The sequence below is a fragment of the Canis aureus genome, chromosome 28, assembly GCF_053574225.1.
Source record: "Canis aureus isolate CA01 chromosome 28, VMU_Caureus_v.1.0, whole genome shotgun sequence".
In the NCBI taxonomy this organism is placed as follows: Eukaryota; Metazoa; Chordata; class Mammalia; order Carnivora; family Canidae; genus Canis; species Canis aureus.
The window spans coordinates 22,571,681-22,594,424 of NC_135638.1; the positions used below are offsets into that span (position 1 = coordinate 22,571,681).

Genomic DNA, 22,744 nt, shown 5'->3' on the forward strand with positions numbered 1-22,744 from the left:
TTAACTTAAAAAATGTACTGGAGAATATAGGACCATATATAAAGAAAGGAAAAAAATCCCTTGTAGGAAAGGTAGTTAGGACACCAAGTTTAGGGGTCTTTGTAAATGTCAGCCTTTTTAAATTTCATTTTAACTGCCTTATGCAAATTGGGATCAGCTCTTGTCTATACTTTTGCTGGGCTTTGAAACCAACAGGTGCCACAGTTTTTGACGCCCTCATGTCAGCTCCCACGTCCGGTGAGGCATGTCTGTGTCTGAGGGAAACTGACCCCTGTTTCTTTTTAATTGCCTACTGTTTTAAATAGATGATTCACTGCCATTCCTGTTTAACCTGGAGAGTTTTCATGCCATATTTAAAGGATCACTTTAAAGAAGTCTTTAAATGTACTCCTGTTGTCAATATGAAGCACAGTATTGGATGAATATTTGACAAGAACTCTTTTCTAGAATGTCTTTTGAACTTCGGATACTGTGATAATGATCGTGAAACTTCATATTTTAGAAATTAGGAAGATCTACTTTGGAATTCTTCCCAAATTATTCTTCTTCTTGCCTAATCTGTTACTCTATTTTTTTTTTTTTTAAGATTTTATTTGTTTATTCATGAGAGACACAGAAAGAGGCAGAGACATAGGCAGAGGGAGAAGCAGGCTCCATGGAGGGAGCCTGATGTGGGACTCGATCCCAGGTCTCCAGGATCACGCCCTGGGCTGAAGGCAGACGCTCAACCGCTGAGCCACCCGGGCGTCCCCTAATCTGTTACTCTAAATAAGGTGATCCTTCCCCATGATCAGACAGAGTTTGGGTACATGTACTGAAAATGTAAAAAAAATACAAATTGAGTTTCTCCTTGTTTGTGTAGGCAAACTTTGCTTTAAAAAATTCTGAAGCAGCATATATTTGGCCTTTGAAACCAGTCAGACTCTTTGTGTTACCAGGTTTTGCTTCTCGTTTGGTCCAGACAGTTTGAGGTGGCAGTTTGTGCCTGTAAGAGGGCCCTAATGACCTTAGCACGGAAGATGAGCCATCCATAGTAGCTGTGCCCTCTCTGCACCCTGTTGTGTATGTGGTCAGCCCTGATCGCTGCACTGCCGTGGTGGATAACCCAAGTTTCTAAGAGCAGAACCAGTTTGAGATTAGTTGGGAGGAAAGGGATACTCGCACTTTTGTATGTAAAAATGTGAGTTCAAATCAAAACTATGTCAAGCATTAGAATATACTAATGTCCTGTTTCTGTATGATACAAAAACGATACTTTGTGTAGTTTCTCCACAAAAGTTCTGTTTTAGAGAACATTAGATCTTCTGACAGTTAAGTTCTTCTTATACCCACGATTGTACACTTATTACTTTTACACCTTCCTTTCTACCTGAAGCCCTGGAAAGTAAACCTGGTTATGGTCCCAAGCTGGCTTTCTCTGGAATGAATATATACAATTCTTTCAGGTTTTGTTTTTATGTTGTTTTCTTATTTTTTGTTGTTGTTGTTGTTCTTGTTGTTTTTTTTTTACTATTAGGTAGCTTCACTTCCATGCATAGTTCCTAATAAGTAAAAAAAAAAAAAGAAAGAAAGAAAGAGAAAAAACCCTAAAGCAAGCCAACAAGAAAGAAAGAAAGAAAGAAGAAAGAAAGAAAGAAAGAAAGAAAGAAAGAAAGAAAGAAAAAAAAAAAAAAACCCTAAAGCCAAAACAATCTTTTTGAACCAAGAGGAACATAAGCAAACATAGAAGGATTGTCAAAACCACCAGTGATGATGGTTTCAGGTTCACAAGAAATGATAAACTTTGTAGTGATTGTTCAAAATGCCTAAAATGCTTGAGACCTACTCTCTTCGTAGTTTCTTCCTTTCTTCCCTAAACATTCACATAGGATTTACTTTGTGTTTATGTCTTAGTAATTAACCCGGAGAGTTCATCTGGAAGGAACCTCCTTTTTAGCTACTAGAGATTTTTACCCCCAGGGGATTTTGGTGGTCACAGATGATAAGATTTTCCAGAGCCCACCTCTAGCGTTGGGCCCTCCCATGCCTCTTGACCCTGGGAGTGGGCACTGTGTCCCTGGTCCCTGTGCACAGAGAGCTCTTGCCATGGACACTGCATTCACCTTACAGTTCTCATGAAGCCTGACCTCCCCTTGGTAGCATGTCCCCCCCTCAGCTCTATTCCCTGCCCCCCCCCCCCCCCCGCCTTCTGTGGTTGGCCAGAGCCATCTTACTATGTATATTTATGCAAAGTTCTCACATTGTTATCATTGCTTTGCTTTCTCTGCTAGGATGATATGGTTTAGCATAATTTAATGTTTTAGGTCTCTAAATTGGATGATTCTATGTTCTATTATCAGCTTCTTGCATTAGGTGCTTTAAATTGGGAACACCTGCTTTTAAAAAAACACGCTCCTGAGGCCCTCCCATGATTGCTCAAGCAGAGACTGTGAGTGAGGGGACTGGGGATAGATGGTAGTAGGCAAAATGAAACTGGGAATTGTAGCCTCCCTGTGGTATTGTTAGAATCACAGTCAGGGGAAAGGAGGGTATCTCTACAACTAGCTGTCACAGTCTCTCTAGGAGGCCCAGGCATCAGGTCCTGCGTCTGTAGAAGAAAACTGGAAGGGACAAATAGCCAGATGGGAGTAAAACAGAAGAAAAAAGCTAGCAGGTCTTACAAGTAGAACATACAATGTATCCGAGAACAAGATGCGTGTCAGTGAAAGGGAAGTGGGGAGCACGGGATGCCTGGGCATGGACGAATGCCCCCCAAGGGACCAGTGAAGGTCAGGTCCTGGGATGCAGGTTAGTCCCTGGAGATCCACCCCGGAGGTGAAGCAGGGGCTTGAGGTTGAAGCCCTGTGAGCAGTTGGAAGGAAGTGCGGCAGCAAGGGATGAGGGGTGGCAGAGGAACAGCCCTCCTTCCTTTCCCTCATCTCCGCAGCTCTCCCTTTCTCCCCTGTGCTTTTATTGGACATCACTGTGGTGGTAAGCTTTCTGTTAGCCACTGGATGGACAAAGTTGATTGAGAACAGAACCTTACCAGCCTCTCTAGGAATTTCAGTCTTCTTTCTAAGTGGCCTCCTGGCTCTTACCCCAAGAGGCCGGGCTCTCCCAGCCCACCATGGGGAAGGAGCAAGAAACTGAATGAAGCACTCTTCTCTCCAGGGCCCACAGGCAAATGGGTGGCTTGTAGGACCCTTCCTGGGTTGGTTTATTTTCTTAGGAGCTAGCAGTGGTTGGGAAAATCCAAGAGTCTGATTAAAAACCCCTGTGATGCCCAAGCTACTTCTTTTTTATGAAGCAAGTTATAACTTCCTAGATTATAATCTAGATGAATAAAATCAGTCTGTTTTTGTTTTCCCTCATCTTCTCTCAGATGTAGAAAGAGCCTCAGTGACTCCCCTCCCAGCCACCACTGAATGCTTTCCCCATTGGCCTGACCATGGGAATTACTTGAGGCCCCATAGGGGCTGACTTTTTTCTCATCTCTTCTCCACCCCATACATTGAGTCCAAAAATCAGATTCTTAAAATAAACCTCCATTATGTTAAGTATACAGTAAGGCTTTTCAGAACAGATCCTTCTAAAGAGGCATTTGTGATTTTTAGATCCTGGCTATACTGAATTTCAGCAACAGCGGTAGAACTGTTCAGTATTAACACCCATGTTATTGAGCACCCACCAGATGCCAGGCATCTAGAATAAGACGACCTTTCTTGTAGCCAAGGGGCCAACAATGCAGTAAAAGGAACAAAGATGTAAACAAATCAAGTATTTCAAAACATCAGGTCAGTGAATGTGCACAGTTATGGGAATGGGCATGGGGCATTGTAGAAACACAGAGGAAGGTACCTCACTTGACTGTAATGAGCTTCTGGAACAGTGATGGAGTCTTAAAAAGAACTGTTAGAAGGGCATCTATGCCCACAGAACCGTCCGAGAAAATGCTTGAAATCTTTAAACAGTACGATGCATTTGGGGAGATGATTGATAACAATTGCTGGGGTGTAAGGTAGGAATATTGGGTGATGATGCTAGCTATGCCAATAAACAGGATAATGATTTGGGAGAGAAAATATTTACACTTCTTAGACCAAAGTCTTTTAAAGGATTTTAGAGACAACTTTTTCTTTCCTTTCCATGTTTTAGACTATCAGAAACTTTATTGAATGCTCCTATAATGTAACTCTGTTGGCCTTGCTTAAGTTAGTTTATGTATTTGAAAGAAATAAAACATCTGTATAGTTTGGTCTTTGGAGATATGCTGCCTTGAAGTATTCTGACTAAATGCTGAGGTTGCACACAGTACAGGCGTATTTAGATTGTGTAAAAGAAAGCAATTTTGGACAAATTGTCATTTACTCATGTAGCTTAACTACGAAAGACTGTGCATGGCCTATTTTACCTAAAAGTGCATTCCATATTGCTAGGTAACAGGTGAAGTGGGGTACTAAATAGAATTCTACATTGGTAATAGTAGATTCAGTGATAAGGAGAGATAAAGCCTTTTCTAGCCAGTTACTATCTGGAGTCTATTCTCTTTACTGTCTTCTGTCTGGATAAGCGTAGTACATTAATTTTAAAAGTAGAGCCTTTACATTCCAAACTTGTGGCATGATTGTCAGTTCTATTTAAGTAGTTGTGCCCGCGCCATTGATGAAGACAAAACCAAGCATGTCGCCTTCTCTGAAGCAGAGCGTGGGGGGTGGGGGTGGGGGTGGGGGTTGCTGGGTGGAGATAGCCTTGAGATTGGTGAATGTTGCTGTTTCTTCCCACTGAAGGGAAACCATGATGTGTTAACAAGAATCTCAGTGTCAGAAAGAGGGAGGCAACTTGGGGCTTAGGTCCCTCCCACTACTAAAGAAAGTGCAGCTGCGCGGTTTTAATATGCACGGCAGGAGATTTCACCAGCTTGATGATATATAGTGCATTAATGTTGAAAAGATAAACACATTTGGAGAGCACAGGAAGGGCCTTGTGTTTTTATGTTAGCAGAATGCTTCCTAATGAATAAGAATGTGCTGCTGGCTTCACAGAGCCATATGGCAGCTTTTCTAATTTTAGTTGGTGCAGATGCATAATTCTCTGGTTTTACCTTCTAGAACCTTTGAGATGCTACATAACTTTTCCTGTAATATTTAATCTATAGCGCTGGGCCAGAAATTGCCTGTCACTATTTCAGTGACTCGGCTCCACATGCGTCTTGCTACTGCTAGGTTTGACAGTCCCTTTACCTGAATTCATCCAGCTCCTAAGTGCAAGGAAAGATGAAAATTGTGGACCTACTCCACTAGAGTCTGAAAATTTGTTGTGGAGGTGATTTGACTTGTGTTTGACATCAGTCTACTGAAAAATTGATAGTTTCTGGGTGAGTGATTTTACTCATTTTTGAAGCAGTAGAATTCATTATAAAACCGGCCTAAAGTATCAGGTTCCATTTTAGTCAAAGATTCTAATACTTTAAATAACACTGCTTCAGTTAAAAGCAACTAACCTCATGCTTGACCAAACATAAAAATAACTTTTAAGCTCCTACTTGGCTTCACATGTCAGAGGTATCTAAACCTCAGGTGGCACTAAGTTTTTTTCTATATCTGTGTGAAGACCTACCATGAGTTATCTTTCAGCTGACGTCTTTTTACAGAATGAATAATTAATACTTGTTTGAATTCTGACTTTTTAAAGATAGACTAATTTCCACAAATTTTCCACAGTCTCTTCAGACAAAGAGTGTCAGTCTCTTCCATAATGGCCACATCACCCTGTCCCCCTAAAGGGCAGATGTTAAACAGCATTTAGGGTTCTAAGACTTCATCAGTGGTCATTGCCACTGCTGCTGGAGTTACAACAATTATGTGGCTGTCCCTTGAGCCAGGACCTCCATCCCTGTGAGGAGATAGCACTCTGTTCTGGCAGTGATTTCTGGGAAAAAACCTTGGAATGTATATTCTCAGTTCAGCTGAGAATATACAAATAAATAAACAAGGTAGACATGACTCCTAATGTTATAAGATTAAGTTACCAAAAATCAATGTGATGTTTTAAAAGAACATGTAAAGATCTTTTTAAAAATACCACCCTGTAATTTAAAAATAGCTAATTGCAGTTTTTTTAAGATAAATACATTTTTTGCCAGAATCACAGCTTCTGATTTGTTGCTGTTCTCACCAGAAACTTAAATTTTACTTTCAAATTTATGTCTGTAGATACCAGTGATAAAGAGCAATTTAATCCAGTTGCTTCAAAAAAAAAAAAAACCTGCATTTTAAAATCACTTACCTTTCTAGAGATCAAATGCTTCCCTATTCACTTTTCCTTTTAAGAGAAAACATGAACAATAATTACTTGTAAAGAAAAGCATATGGAATATAATATTAATGATTTTCCCCCAGTTTGTGGTATGACTCATCTTAATACAGTCCCTGAAGAGATGGGGTTTTGTTCTTTGCTTTGAAACTGGAAATCTAATTAATTGGTATTGGATTTCTGGAGTGCAGGCAAATGGAGGAAGGAACCGGATGGGATTGCTCTCGGAGCAGCCACCCAGGAGGGAAGGGACACTCAGAGAAAGACTGTCTCTGGACAGTCTCTCATCAGGATTTTGCATTTGTAAAACTGTGCTATGAAAAAGATCCTATCTGTTTTATGATATTTTTCTCTTTTAGGGGAGTGAGGAAGAAGGAGATCGAGTTATTATTTTCATTGTTATTCTCTTGGGTCGTATTCTTTATCTAAAAAAGAATAACTTTAATGCCGAAAGTGCAGCAGAAAGAAACAGAAGTCACGGCATGAAGGAGAAATCTTTTTGTAGGCTTTGAAAATTAAATTTTATCATCTCTTTTTCTGATTTAAGAGTTCCATCTATAATAATGAGATTTCATAAGGTTTTGACCATATGAAACTCTGGGACATCTTTCTGCTCTCGAATTTACTGAAGGATATTTTTGTAACAGAGTATATTTTTGTGGTTAATGGATGCAAAATATAGAAAAGTAAATATAATTTGTGACCGCTGAGAAAACTGCCTAATTTAAAAATATTAAATAGTGTGTTTTAGTATAGTAATGCTGTACTTACAGAGGTATAAATATATCTAAGGATTTAAGCTTATTTATATCCTGCCCTTAAAAATAGCATACTAATTACTGAAAGTCTCCATCAGGATACCAGTATATGTCCGGTTATCGTAATAATGTATCTCTCACTGGAGTCCTTTCCTTCCTCCTATTTAATTTCAGGGCTCAGCTGAACATTGAACAGAAGTAGTAATTACCTCATGGAAAGGACCCCAAAACATAAATTCAACAGCCAGTTTAATTTAGATTTCAATTACATTGGTAAAGCCGTACTTCTGAGTGTTTTCTATCATTTCATATTATTGATTTTATTCTCTTTAATATTGAGAAATGAAAGCACGAACTCAATACAGGATTGAATACTAGATGACAAATCAGTTGGAAATGCATATAATACAAACATTTAGTGAGGACAGGAGTGAAAATCTCTAAATTCTTTACCCTTTGTCTCTTACATATTTATTCTATAAATAGTGAAATTTCCCAGGCTCTTAGTTATGTGAATAGTATTGTGTAAATATTGCAACATTCTCTTGCAGATAATCGATAGATTCATTTAGAGTTTTCTTTCAAAGCACACATTCTACTAATATAATTTCAAGTCGATCTTGTAAAATTTGTATTGTTTTCATTTTTAGTCAGGGATTCCTAGAATTCCAGCTTAGACAAAATTTTGCCAATGTTTCTTAGCCTTTGCATTAGTTTTCAGAGGCCAAGCTGACATTTCCTCGGGGCCAGATGCCACATGTCCATTCCCGCTGGTTTCCTTCTTAGGTTCTTGCTTTTGCCATCCACTTGCTTATCCTGCCGAGACCAACTCAGTTACAACGTACTGAAATATTTTCAGCTACGTCCAACGATTTTTATCTCTTCTTTGAACTTAAAGTTAGTTCCTTGCAATTATCCCTAAATTGCTCTCATTTAGTTCGATTGTAATTGTTTTGCCCTCCCAGCTAGATTTAATCTCTCAGCTGACAAGGATTATTCACTCCACTTGCAACACAGATAGACTGCTGAACAGATCCATTGGTACTGGTTGATTTCCTCCTGGTGGCCACTCACTCTCTGTGACTTCCTGTTAGCTGCTTTTCTCCTTTGAAAGATTTATCAGTTGAATATGATAAAGAGGGGGGAAATGGCATGTCTGAGCAATACAAATAATTTTTCAAGGTGATAATTATTTTTAATCCAAACACACGTTTTGCCAGATCTAAATTATCTCCTACTTTATTTTTTTTTAATTTATTTATGATAGTCACAGAGAGAGAGAGAGAGGCAGAGACATAGGCAGAGGGAGAAGCAGGCTCCATGCACCGGGAGCCCGATGTGGGATTCGATCCCGGGTCTCCAGGATCGCGCCCTGGGCCAAAGGCAGGCGCCAAACCGCTGCGCCACCCAGGGATCCCCATCTCCTACTTTAAATTTGGGGCCCTTATCCTAAATTTCATCTGATCTGTAGATTTTTAGAATAAAATGCAATGTAGTTATGATCCTCATTCTACATATTTTCTGATAAGAATTCAAAATTCAGTGTCTGAGCATGTTGCTAGAATACTTAGGACACCCCAGCATGAAAGTTTATCAGTGTTTAAGGACCTGCAAGATTGGGTTTTCGTACGTTGTTTTTTAAAGTCCACAAAATATTAATGGATGAATTTAGGGACATTTGGGTCTACAGAAGGATGATCAGGCCCTCAGAGTGTAAACATCTCACAAGGTATATTGCTTGTCTTTAAAAGGCTTGGAAACTGATTATCACAGACGAACTAGGGGAGGAGGGTGGGGGGGTGGGAGTGAATGGGTACGGGCACTGAGGGGGGCACTTGACGGGATGAGCACTGGGTGTTATTCTGTATGTTGGTAAATTGAACACCAATAAAAAATAAATTTATTTTTTAAAAAATCTGAACGATTTTTTTGTATTATGTATTTATTATGCCCTACAACTGGCATTATCATAGACCCCACCAAAACCCGGAATTTCTGACTGTTGTGGTAGCAGAGTCTCCTATATCACATAGCCTGCTGTCTTCTAGCGGTCAGCAGTAGTACAGAATTGCCTGTGAATTGTAGCTTGTGCCTCATGTCTCACTTTCCCCCAACATAAATCTGAATTAATCAATTCATTCTTTAAAAGAACAAAGCCACCAGTTTCAACAGTGGAAGAATAAGAGAACTGGGGACCCAAGAGAATGTTAGATGCCCTGAAACTTACTGAGGAAGGCAAGACAAGATGATTTGTTTTATTTTCTCAGGAAACCTCTTCCCTGTATTTCTGCCCCCGCCTACCTGTCCCATTCCTCCCCCTGCACCCTGGAGGGCTGTTAGGCCTAAAGGAGGAACTTTGTTCTTTTTCCACCTACACCCACCTCTCCTTACCTCCTACACATCTGGGAATAAGTGCCTGAGGTCAGGATCTAGTCTGTCAGCCACTGAATACTTAGTGAAAACCCGTTCTGAAATACGGGACAGTGCCCATTACAGATACAGACACAGTGCCCCCTTCATGAAACTTCCCTTCTGATGGGGATCACGTACCATTTCCTGGACTGTGATTCTCACTGCAGAGAGTGGGGAGGACAGCATACTTTCCCAGGAAGATGTATCAGAATGTCATGCAAAGAAAGCCTTTTTAGTCTTCAAATTCTGATAGATCCTCTCTAGGGAGGTTGTCTGCTCATGTACACCATTCCAATTTGAGAATGCTGCTGCCAAAAGATGTTCCTGAGGGGAGCATGATGCTCCTGCAAAGAGTCAGGAGGCAGAGCAAAGGCTGCAAATTACTCTTTCTGCAGGCTGTTAGCACATTGCTCTCACACTATCCCAACACCAAAGACAAGAAATGAATTAGAATACAGTAGGACTACATAAATATATAATGTCTATTTTATGAGTTTTAAGATTTAGTATTAATGAAACTCAGGATCCTTAGACCTGAAGCCTGCTGGTATCTCCACAGAAGCGGGCTGCTAAATTAGATGAAGCAGCAGGTGACAGGGTCAGTCCTGTTCCTGGACTGGTGGGTAGGAAAGGGAGTGGAAACTGAGGAGAAATCTGCAGCTTTACAGAGTGAACCAGCAAAGAAAAAACAGTATATGCCCAGTGTGCATTTACTTGGGATATGTTTAGCGGTGAAAAAGATTCTAGAAAAATGGGGTGGGGATCCCTGGGTGGCGCAGCGGTTTAGCGCCTGCCTTTGCCCCGGGGCGTGATCCTGGAGACCCGGGATCGAATCCCACGTCGGGCTCCTGGTGCATGGAGCCTGCTTCTCCCTCTGCCTGTGTCTCTGCCTCTCTCTCTCTGTGTGACTCTTAAATAAAAAAAAAAAAAAAAGAAAAAGAAAAATGGGGTGGACTGGGGGGAGGAAGGTCATCTGCCGTAATTATCTGGAGAGCCTGAGGTACTTCCTACCCCATTGAGGCTGAGGAATTGGGCTGACACCAAGCCTGCAGGTAGAGCCAAGAGGTAAAGTACTTAACAAGAGCTAGGGAAGACAGTAAGAAAAAAAACAAAAGGAAGACTGAGAGATCCTCACATTATTTATTGAGTTTATAAACTCAATAAAGGCTACCAGATAAGTCCTCTCCCCACCCCCCATCCCCACTCATTCTCTCATTTTAAAATAAATGATGGGGAGGGAGAGGGGCAGAGAGAGAGAGAATCTCAAGCAGACTTTGAGCTGAGCGAGCAGCCCAGCACGAAGTCAGGCTCGATCTCACAACCTGAGATCACAGCCCAAGCTGAAATCAAAAGTCAGATGCCCAACCAACTGAACCACCCAGGCGCCCCAAGTCCTGCCTCTCTTAATAAGGGATCACAATTATTTAGATCTAAGGAGGTGAACCAGGAATATAGTAATTGGAAAAGCAGATACAGTCTGCTTATGATAAACTCTGTGAAGAAGTTACTACATTTGGAACTCAGGAAGAACTAACAAAATATGCTAGCAGTAAGTTATATTTGTAAACTACTTCATAGTTTTTAGAAGATGTTTTATATATCATCCCATTTACTCCTGTCAGAATCCATGATGTACAGAAGGCAGGTACTAAAGCCTTAAAAAGTTGGAATGACTTCCCCTGACTCATACTTCTAAGTGGCTGAACTTAGACTTGAATTCACACAGTTCTTCTTCTCCATTGCACTGATAAATATCCATGTGGAAGCACTTCATCCTGGCAGTGGCAAGATTTGGAGAACCTGAATAATTCCTAGTTATGTTCTAGGTTCTCAGGTACCACTTAAGCTTTTCGGATTTTAAGAATACCCTATAAAATCTTTACTACCACAAAAAAAAAAAAAAAAAGAAGAAGAAGAAGAAGAAGCAACTACAGAGAAATTTACCAAAGTCATGAAAGCAGGTTGATCCTGAGTACTAAATCGATTTACAGTTTTCTTTATTTGCATTTAATTACAGTGATAACATGCAGTGTAAATAAAGATATAATTTATTCAGGTACAAATAATTGGCACATTGTTTTTGTGTTGTTTTCTAGCAAGCTGACGATATGTACCTGTTATGCTTTAAACTTTTTTTGGTATTCTGGAAATAACGACTTTGCATATATATTGACAACTGCGCATCTATTTGTTCTCTGAGAATTAATCATGATGGATGGAGTGTTTTCCCAGGCCCTCCAGGCCTGAATGCTGCCTCGCTTGTTGTAATCCGGGAGCAGGTGTTGTGCATCTCTGGACTAGATAAAAGGGCAGCCATTGAACTCCTTTGGGTGCCTGATAGGGTGCCTCTTCTGTCTGCCTTAAATCGTTAAGCACCTTCTACAAGATAGGGATCACATCTTTTAGGCTACTTAGATGCGAGTGTGACACGAGGTGGAGCAGTACAAGAGTCCATAAGGCAGTTGTTAGAGCTTGTCACATGGGGGCAGCCATAGGAGGTTGGGACTCCTTTTTATTTCCTTCTCCAGGTATGTACAAATGTATCTCTAATCAGAGATATGCTACTGAATTCTGAACGACAGACCTCTTGTTATCCTAGTTTGGGGAGTCTCCTGAGTAGAGCCTAATTGTGCCATAGCATATAGCAGTTTTGTAATCTAGAAAAAAAAAATGCTTGTCGGGGACTAGCACGAAACCACTAAAGTCATTTTATCAACTGCCTGAAAAGGAGATCTGAGCCACAGGTTCTGGAGGTGAAAAGTTAATGTTCTGGTTGCTGCTTCCAGCAAGTGTCTCCCATCCAATGGCAGTGAGAATGTGTTCTAACTCTTTTATAGCCCCTGTCTGATTCCACTGGAGATTTTAAGAATCATCACAATAAAAATGTTTCTGTGTCATTCTGTCCTTGAAAAAGCACTGCCATTTAATTCACACTTATGTTTGTTGCAGAGAAAGCAGCCGCCGCCAACATAGATGAAGTGCAGAAGTCAGATGTGTCATCTACAGGGCAGGGTGTCATCGACAAGGATGCCCTGGGGCCTATGATGCTTGAGGTACCATACCCTCATTTTGGTTATGTACCTTGCACTGTTGTTGGTCTTCACATTGTTATGGTTAATTTTCAGGTGAATGTAATTTAAGGACCGTCTACACTTAATTTTTACTCTTAAGGTTTGAAGTACTGCTGACCTCTGGAGCTCACTAATATGCATTCATCTAGCTCCTGATTTCAGCACATACACATTTCAAAGTATCAATAGATACTTACACGAACCAGATTACCAGACAGCATTCATTTTGGAAAACCATGTTCACAAGTCCTATTAAATTCCATGTTATAATTTTCATTTGAAATGTTCCCCCAATTTTTAGGTTTTATATGTGCCATATCCATATGCCTATATAGGCAGGTTAAAATTCAAGGACCAGATGAAGGTTTGTGCTTTTTATTTATGCTGCTTCAAACTAGTTTATCTCACAAAGATGAAAACTGAAATAACAGGCAGAACTGTTAAGCATCACAAGTGTAGTGGTTGGTCTTAACTCCCTGTTCTTTATTAACTCTGGGAAGGTTTATCACCAGACTACTGTTGAGAATTTGTGAAGTCTAGCTTTCCTATTTTATTAACTAGTACAGTGTTAAACACCAAGTGCTTTGCTGTACCTATTCCAAAATTAAAATTAAAGATGTAGGCTATGGGAAGATGAGGGAAAAAAATGTCGGTGAATATATAACAAGAAGCAGAGGAGCCCTGAGACATAAATTATGTCAGTTCTCAGGATAATTTACTCTGCTGATGATACGATGAGATTGAAAAGCACTGCATGGCCGGAAGCTGGGCAGCATTGCCATGTAGAATCACTTTTATCTTGTGGTAATAGCTGCACATATATGAGAAATTAGAATTTTTAAAGCAAAGATAACCAGCGATTGCCCCTTTTTTTCAGTTGGTGCATGTGATGATTTTTATTTTTAGAAAATCTCATTTTGTGAAAATTTATCAGACACTTGGAAGGTGAAGGAGGCACACAGAAAAAATTAAAAATCGTCTGACCCAATCTTTGTATTTAGAAATAACAGAATTTCTGGAGATGGACCTACTAGTCAAAAGACTCTAAATGACCCTGTGTTGTCCTTTGCTTATTTCTCTTAAGTCAGTAGCTTGATATCCAAGTACAATTTTCAGGGAAAAAGCAAAGACACATTTAACCTGATTTTCCAGAGTCAATAAGGAAAGCTAGAGTGCTACTTCCTGCTTAGTTCTTAGAAACAGATAAGAAAACTCAAACAAGGTAGACTATTTAGAATTAGATGAAAGAGATATGTTCTTGTGAAAATTTTTTGAATTATAAACAAAACTGATTTGAAAATTATGATAATCTAGTTTATTAGATTATTAGGAAATTCCCAAGTATCTGCATCAGTTCCTTATATGGGGGAAGATTACCGTAGGGTGCAATCTGAAAGTCCTATAATCAGAAATCCTGAAAAAATTTGTGAGGCTTCTAAAAAGAAATATTTGGAGTAACCACAAGACTGTGATCTAAGCCCTCTGAGAACAAGTTCATTGATTATAAAAATCAGATCGCAGAATATCAGTGGGCCTTCTCTCATAAAATCAATGTTTTTACTGTTTCAAAATAGTCTTCTGAGAATTCTTTGTATTCAGATTTGAGCGAGTACTTATGTGGCAGGACTTTAGTGTTAAATATGTTAGAGAGCTAATGCTTGAATCTAGTGACTTTAAGGTTTGAATTTAGTCTTTATCCCTGTTTATGTGGAATAATTTAAATAGGGAAAACTTGTTCTCGTTGAGCTGTTCCTAGGCATAGATGCACACTCATGCTTACATCATAGCATAGTGGTTGCTAGGCAACAAAACCAAATGTCAGCTTTTTTCATCAGCGTATCATAGTGTGCTTTAAAAAAACAGTCTTATAAGATGAAACACTTTCACCTTTCAGTCATAACTTTGCTACAAATCAATCTTTCAATTGTAGTACAAAGTAGTGGGAAGCTCTTTGCACTTTGAAAAGGGAACTATAGGTAATATACTTATGAAAATCCCTGGGAATGTATATCTAAAGCACTTAGTTTGAAAGGACTTGTGGCACATAACCAGTCAACTGACTTACCTCCTTTCTCCCTTCGCAGAGATACACTCGCATGCACTTACACAAGGTTTTCAGGGGTTGATGTCAACCTAATATGGAAGTCCATTTCCATACAGTCTTGCTTTGCCCTGCTTATTGTTTATAGCATTGGTAAAACGTGACAAAATATTTAAGAAAAACTTAAAACTGAATGGTGTTATTTTTTTTTTAAGAGCTTTTTACTGGTGCCTTATGGTCATTTCTAATTTAAGAGAGCACTTAGTTTTGTGATGGAAATAGAATTAAAGATGGAATATATTCAAAGAAAGCTCACAAAATAGGAGCCTGTTAAACAATAACCCAAGGAAAAGCAAACTATGCCCCATCCATACATGTTGTTCTATCAACATGTACATGTAACATTCTCCTTAAAGATAGTAGCAAATCCATAGCATGGGGAAACCCAATGGCATAAACTGGGTAGACCAGGTGGCCTTGTTTCCAGGTTTTCCTGATCAACATCAAGCCTTTCCTAGTTCTGATCACTCACCTAGGCCATAAATCAGGATTCTGACAAACACGGATCAGAAAGGGAAAGGAAGAATCACTAAGAGAAACTCCCTGTACTCAACTTTTACATCACCACGGTGAACGTGATAGGATCAGATCGGGGTAAATATTGAAGTAGAACATCCTGCTGCAGAATAATCACAAGCATGAGCTTTTGAGTCTGGGTCCCCCTGGATTCAGAGTCCAGCTCTGCCCCTGACTGAGTTCCAAAAGCTTATGCAAATCACTTCACCTCTTTAAGCCTGAATTTCTTCCTTCTCTGTTAATTGGAGAAGATAAAATATAACTTTCAGAGTTGTAAATTTTCAGATGACGCAGTATGTTTAAGGCACAGTAAACATGCTCATAGTTATTGTCATATCTTTATTCCCTGACGTGATCCTGGAGTCTTTCTGTCCTTCCCTAATCTAGATTGGAATGACAGCAACGAGGAGTGAGGCCAAGCCACATTGTGGGGAAAACATTATCCAGGTGGTTAGGGATCTGCATCATGATGACCCAGAGAACAAACAATATAGGAGGGCACGACTATTTAACTTTCCAGTTCTCACTATCAAAAAACAAGGCCTCAAGTCCCCTTCCAGTTTTTTTTTTTAATATTTTATTTATTTATTCATGATAGACATAGAAAGAGAGGGAGAGAGGCAGAGACACAGGCGGAAGGAGAAGCAGGCTCCATGCCGGGAGCCCGATGTGGGACTCGATCCCGGGGCTTCAGGATGATGCCCCAGGCCAAAGGCAGGCGTCAAACCGCTGAGCCACCCAGGGATCCCCCCCTTCCAGTTTTAAGACAGTGCTGGTCACGTCTCAGCCTGCGATCCCCATTGCCATATGAGAAAGATACGTCCCAGACCCCTTCCCCAAACAATAAAAGATTGACGTTTGAGAACACCAGCCCTTCTTTCCTTTTAAACTCTGGCAGCTTTCAGGGTAGCAAAGCTTGGGGTTTGTTGTTTGTTTTGTTTTTTGTCCTTCAACTGGAGGAAAATTATCAGTGACCCTCTCGTCCCCTTGTATTACCTGAGAAACTTTACAACATAGTTACTTTGTATTGGGTTGGGAACATAAACATTCTTGGCAAGGTGGAATCCATCAATATAATTTGGAAAATACAGATAAATGCCTGTACTTAGTTGGCAGTAGTCATCTCCTGATAAAATAACAGAGTAAGTGTTTGTCATTTAGTTTGCAACCAAGAAACCCTGATCTTGGCCCTCTCCCACCTACTAAGATGGAATAGTTGCACCGTAAGGAAATGTGCCCATTGTTCCCCAAAATTAGAAGAGTGGCGACAGAGCACTCTCTCTTCTGTCCACGTGTGAGTGACACATCTCCCTCACAGGGGCCATCCCTCCATACCCACTGTGTGCCATTTTCGGTTGCACCCTTCCTCACAGTTTGTGCCTCTTCCCTCAGGCCCTAGATGGGTTCTTCTTCGTGGTGAACCTGGAAGGCAACGTTGTGTTCGTTTCAGAGAATGTGACCCAGTACCTAAGATACAACCAAGAGGAGCTGATGAACAAAAGCGTGTATGGCATCCTGCACGTTGGGGACCACACGGAATTCGTCAAAAACCTGCTGCCAAAGTCCATAGGTAAACGATGGTCTGCCGGATGCCTCTGCTGCCCCCCATGCCTGCCTGTTCTTGGTCGGAAGGGGTCACAGAGGACTGGCTATAGGGGATAGGAGTAACTAGGTAGTTCTTTAGAGACACTTTTATGAAGTATTCAAAGTCATGGAGAAGAGGCCATCTGCAGACAGTGATCTTGAAGGAATGATCAGGGTTGTTTTTTTTTTAAAGATTTTATTTATTTATTCATGAGAGACAAAGAGAGGCAGAAACATAGAGGAAGAAGCAGGTTCCCTGCAGGGAGCCTGATGTGGGACTTGATTCCAGGATCCCTCAATCATGCCCTGAGCCGACGGCAGACACTCAACCACTGAGCCACCCAGGTGTCCTGGAATGATCATTTTGATCCTATATTTAAAGTACATGAAGATAATTCAGAGAGATAGTATCCTGTGGCAACTGTCTTCCTGGGCCTTGTGTCGTTGTTGGAGCAGTGCCAGCTCACTCAGTTTTGTACTTTTTCTCTCTGACCCTAAGAAGTAGGAGGTCATGATAAGTTTGAGATTTGGGATCCCTGGGTGGCGCAGCGGTTTGGCGCCTGCCTTTGGCCCAGGGCGTGATCCTGGAGACCCGGGATCGAGTCCCACATCGGGCTCCTGGTGCATGGAGCCTGCTTCTCCCTCTGCCTGTGTCTCTGCGCCTCTCTCTCTCTCTCTGTGACTATCATAAATAAAAAAAAAAATAAAAAAAAATAAAAAAAAAAAAAGTTTGAGATTTAACTTCCCAAAAAACCCCAAAATTTTGAGTCCTACTTATGAAGAGAGTATGCATGTGGGTGCATAGGGAGTTCTAAAAATGTTAGGGAACAAGTAGCATTTAGAGGTTCAAATGCTGTCAGCCTAGGAGCCCTGAATGGGCTCTTTTATTTCCCAGGCCCTTGGGTGGCTCTGCGGGTGTCGCCATCAGACACTGCCTCCTTACCCACTCTCCCTGTTCTCACATTCCTGACTTCATCTCGTTTTGAAGATGCTGTCCAAAGGTGTACGTGATTATCAAGGGCCATATTTTAAAGTGGGCGGTTCACAGTGTGCACCCACCTTAGTCGCTGCCCTAGACTGTGGCCGTTCCCACTTACTAAGTGGTTCTTTTTTTAATATTCTCACTTAGACTGATGACGCTAAGAACATCTTCACAGATAAAAGGAAGTGCATATTTTAGTACAGAATAAGGTCAAGTCCTGAGTTAGCAAGTATTTCTGTTCTTTTTTATCAAATGGTTTGAATTAGTTGGTCTTATTGTTACCACAATAAATAGAAGGCCCTTTTATGGTTAGCTTTGCCTTGATAGACTAACCCTTTTTTCAAAGGGACTGCAACAGTAATACAAAGCATGAATACTCATGTGAGATTCTTTTATTATATTCTCTAGTAAATGAACAAGAAAATGGGATTTCTTATTTCAAGTAACTAATATTTCAAATCTCTTCACTAATTTTATGACTTCCTCAAAGGACCTATACTTATTAATTCACTATTATTAATTCAGTTGTCTAAAGAGCTCTTTTCCTTACTTTATATCATACTTTTTCTATATTTTAAAATTACTTATTAACCTAAGCTAATAAGAACTCTTTTTTTCTTTCTTCTTTGATTTCTCGGTGTATTAGCCATTATGTAAATCAGCTTTTAAGAATACTGATGGTGGAATAAACTTCCCAAATGTCTGCACAGACATATAAAGCTAGCTATGGTTCCTTCTGTAATTCTAAAACAGTTTCTTACAGTTAACTTGATGTTTCCTTTTTTCTTTCTGGGCTGTGTTTTTGTCTTTATTCCTTTGCAACCCAGTGGCTATGGGTTTATTAGCATTTTCCAACTAGTGAGTTTTGAGAATATGTTTGCTTATCACTGGCCCTTTTTTTGATCCCCTCTTTCATTGTCCTACTGGTTGTAATATTTTTTAGATAAAACATAAAGAACAGTAAAGAAAAGACAACCAAAATGAGGGTTAGGTTTGGTTCTGATTCCAGCTCTTTCAGTAGCCGAATATCTTTCTCATCAGTTTTCTCATCTGTAGAATGAGAAAGTTGATCTGGTGATCTGTAAACACCCTTCAATTCTCAAAATCAGTCATTCTTTCATTTCTCTTGGTTTCTCTAACACATCCCCCCCCCCAAAAAAAAACAGTGTCTTTCCTCCATGTCATTATCTTTCTTCAGCTAATACATACATTTCTAAGTATTGACACTAAAGTAGAAGACATGTAAAGTAGTCTTTCACTTGATAAAAAAGAAGTGACATTAGCAGTGCATCCACAAGGGTTTTTTAGTCTTGTTTTTCAAGATTTTATTTGTTTATTCATGAAAGAGGCAGAAACATAGGCAGAGGGAGAAGCAAGCTCCCTGCAGGGAGCCCGATATGGGATTCAATCCTGGAACTCCAGGATTACACCCTGAGCCAAAGGCAGACACTCAACCACTGAGCCACCCAGGTGTCCCTAGGATTTTTTAATCTTACGGAGAAATATACACGAAACAAAAGAAAAAGCTACAATAGAGTAATTCAGCAACAGCCAAGTTAAAGATGCACACTAAAATTTCTACAAAAGAACAATCTGTGAGAGGAGGCAGTGTGGGGATCTCAGCCTTAGAGCAGGATACTTTTGGGTGAGAGAAATAGAGGCAGCTGGACACCTGAGACAAAGTAGCAGGAGCACAGGTGTGCTAGTGGGGATGGCTGGGGAGGCTCGTGCTGGCAGACACAAGAGATCTGGTTAGATGGGTACGATGAGGCTGGCTACTGAGATGCCATTTATCAGTTCAGATGGCCTTCATATCTCTAACTTAATGCATGCTGCAGTTGGTGCCAGTTAGAGATTTTTAGGCAGGGGGCAACACTTCTGAAGCTGGAATACAAGTAGGTTGAACCAAATTTCCAAGAAACCAGAGTAAGGAAAACCCAAAAATGAAGAAGAACTGCGTTCTAGTAATAAATAAGCAAGGCCTGAACTTGAAGGAGTCAGAATGAAGAGTAAGAAGTATGAAAATTTTTTGGAAAATCCCAAGCATTTTCTGAAATTGTTAAAACATTTGCTTCGTTTTGTTAATTTGGTAGCAGCAAGTCCAAGGTTAGTTCCTTTATAATTGTCAGATTGCTTTTGCCTCGTTCAGTGAATGGGGGATCCTGGTCTGGCGAACCTCCTAGACGGAATAGCCATACCTTCAATTGTCGGATGCTGGTAAAACCATTACCTGACTCGGAAGAGGAAGGTCATGATAACCAGGAAGCACATCAAAAATATGAAACTATGCAGTGCTTTGCCGTCTCTCAACCAAAGTCCATCAAAGAAGAAGGAGAAGGTAAGGCCAAATCTGTGGGATATTTTATATATCTGCATATTTATTCTTGCACTGCTTTTTTCATACTTTATTATCTAAAATGAGTGGCCACACAAAACTTTAGAAGTAGTTTCTTCATTCTTTTTTCTTTTTTTAAGATTTTATTTATTTATTCATGAGAGACATAGAGAGAGAGAGGCAGAGACACAAGCAGAGGGAGAAGCAGGCTCCATGCAGAGAGCTCGATGTGGGACTTGATCCCAGGTCTCTAGGATCTCACCCTGGGCTGAAGGTAGCGCTAAACCACTGAGCCACGGGGCTTCCCAGTTTCTTCATTCTTTTTAACCCACTTAAGTTTTTTGATAAATTCAATTTTTAAGTCTTTAAAACATCACTATCTATAGAATATTCTGCATTGATGGTAGTATTATGTATCATCAATGTCTGTTGCAGTCTCCACTGGCTGCACATGGCTGCTTGAGCACTTGAAATGTCAATAATGCAATTGGGGGATCAAATTTTCTATTTTATTAGGTTTACATTTACATAGCCATATATGACTAGTGGCTACCCTCCTAAAGCTCTGTCCGTGGTTAAGCTTTCCAGGGATCCTAGGCTATTCCAAATGTCCACTGCGAGCTACTGATCTTAGACCTAGAAAAATGCGCAAGTACAAACAATATTTCTCATATACTTTGCAGGAGTTAATGGATTCCATATAGTTTATCCATGGATGCAGGGTCCAGAATATGGTGTAATAGAATGATACTTAAGAGAGAATGGAGATGGGAGTGTGGAATGGAGAGGATTTTAAACTCTTAAATTCTTAGGCCCTTCCCCTTAATGAGATGCTGATGTAGCATCCGCTCCTGTGCTCTCCAAGCGAGCCATTCCATGCTGCTGTCACTCTCTCGTACGAGGCAGTGCATGCAGAATGCATGCATAGCAGAGGAGAGAAGGCAGAGGAGCACTGGTGAATGGAAGCCTCATTGGTTTTATCATCAGACAAACCAGCTCTTAATTCAGCCACTTACCAACTTTGTGGCTTTGTGCAAGTTTTTTTTACCTCTCTGAGTGTCAGTTTATTCTCTTACCAAGTGATGTCAACAATACCAGTATCACAATGTAGTAAGGATAAAGTCAATATGCCTGAACCATGATTGGCATTAAATACTCCAGAATGGGGCGGCAGGGGGGGATACTCCAGAATATCACTGACTTACAATGGTTTGACTTACTTTTTTTGATGTGCAAAAGCCATACACAGTCAGTGAATACCATACTTCAAGGTTTTGTATCTGGATCTTTTCCCAGGCTAGCAATAAGCCTATAATAATACTCTCTCAGGATGCTGGGCAGCAGACAGTGAGCCACAGCTCCCAGTCAGCCATGCGATCACAAGGACAAACAGCCGGTTCGCTTAAAACCGTTCTGTACCCATGCATCCATCCTGTTGTTCACTCTCAGTATAGTATTTAATAAATTATATGAGATGGCCAACACTTTATTAAACATAGGCTTTATGTAGACTAGTGCGTTTGAGCACATTTAAGATAGGTTAGGCTAAGTTATGATGTTTGGTAGGTTAGATGCATTAAATGCATTTTCAACTTACGGTATTTTCATCTTAAAATGGATTTATCAGGATATAACCCCATTGTGAGTTGAGGAAGATCTGTAGTTAATTTATATATATATATATATATATATATTTAATTATATATATTATATATGTATTTAATTATGTATATTCTATATATACACACATATATATGTAATTTGTAATTAAAGTTCACTGAAAAGTAATAGAGTTCTCATAGATATCATAATTTTTCAAAATTAAGTTTTTATATAGGTATGTAATGTTGAGGGATTTTTTTTTTCTTTTTATGTAACAGACCGAGTACTGCTAATTCACCTATCTAGGAAACTGTTCTAAAGTGGTATAAAAAAGAGACTTGATTTTGTGCTGTATATTTAAACACTTTTGTACATTTAAAGTCTGGTTCTAGATGTTAATACAGTATGGCATGAGAGTAGGGTTTCTGAGCCATGGTATGCTCAGGTTCAAATCCTGGCTTCACCAGTTTTGTATGGTGTTGGGCAGCTTACTTAAACTTGATGTTTTGATTTTCTCCTGTGGTGAATGGAGATAACACTAGTACCTGCCTGGTAGAGTTGTCACAAGGAATGATTGAATTGGTAGCCTCTAAAGCAGCTAAAAAGATGTCTATCTCATAATAAGTGCTCAGAAATTTAGCTTTTATTATGTTGAGAGTAAGGATTACATTTATATTCGGGATACATTACTGGATATATTTAAAGAAATTCTTCCCAGATTTAAAGATGAATAATCATAAATCAGTGACATAAGATAGGAAAATGATTTTTTAACCTTTTTCCCAGCATTTTTGAAATTGAAAGAGCTACACAACATGCTCTGCATGTTACAAAGATAAATAAAACATTTCCCTGTTCTCTAGAAGTGAACACAGATGAATAAAACAATTGAAGTGGTAAGAAATAAATGCTTAGCATTGGCTATATGAGAAACTAGCCAAGGCTGAGCTTCTAAACTGTAATGCAGCTGCTCTGGCACATGCTACACTTTCCAGGATTTGTTCTCTAAATTCCAATCTAGACTCAGTTTATATTCTTTGTTTTAAATTGCATATTGCCATTCTAGGAGTAGTTACATAGTTGGGTAGAAGG

General features: G+C 39.8%; 1 protein-coding gene across 11 annotated transcripts in view; it reads left to right on the plus strand.

The window, feature by feature from the left end:
* Positions 1-22,744, plus strand: part of NCOA2 (nuclear receptor coactivator 2) — a 294,246-nt gene that overhangs the window by 218,020 nt on the left and 53,482 nt on the right. For all 11 annotated transcript variants that reach the window (XM_077876608.1, XM_077876606.1, XM_077876604.1 and 8 more), the window contains 3 exons: positions 12,411-12,514; positions 16,542-16,719; positions 19,865-20,053. In XM_077876608.1, the coding sequence (XP_077732734.1) occupies positions 12,411-12,514; positions 16,542-16,719; positions 19,865-20,053 (471 nt within the window). The remainder of the gene's footprint in view (positions 1-12,410; positions 12,515-16,541; positions 16,720-19,864; positions 20,054-22,744) is intronic.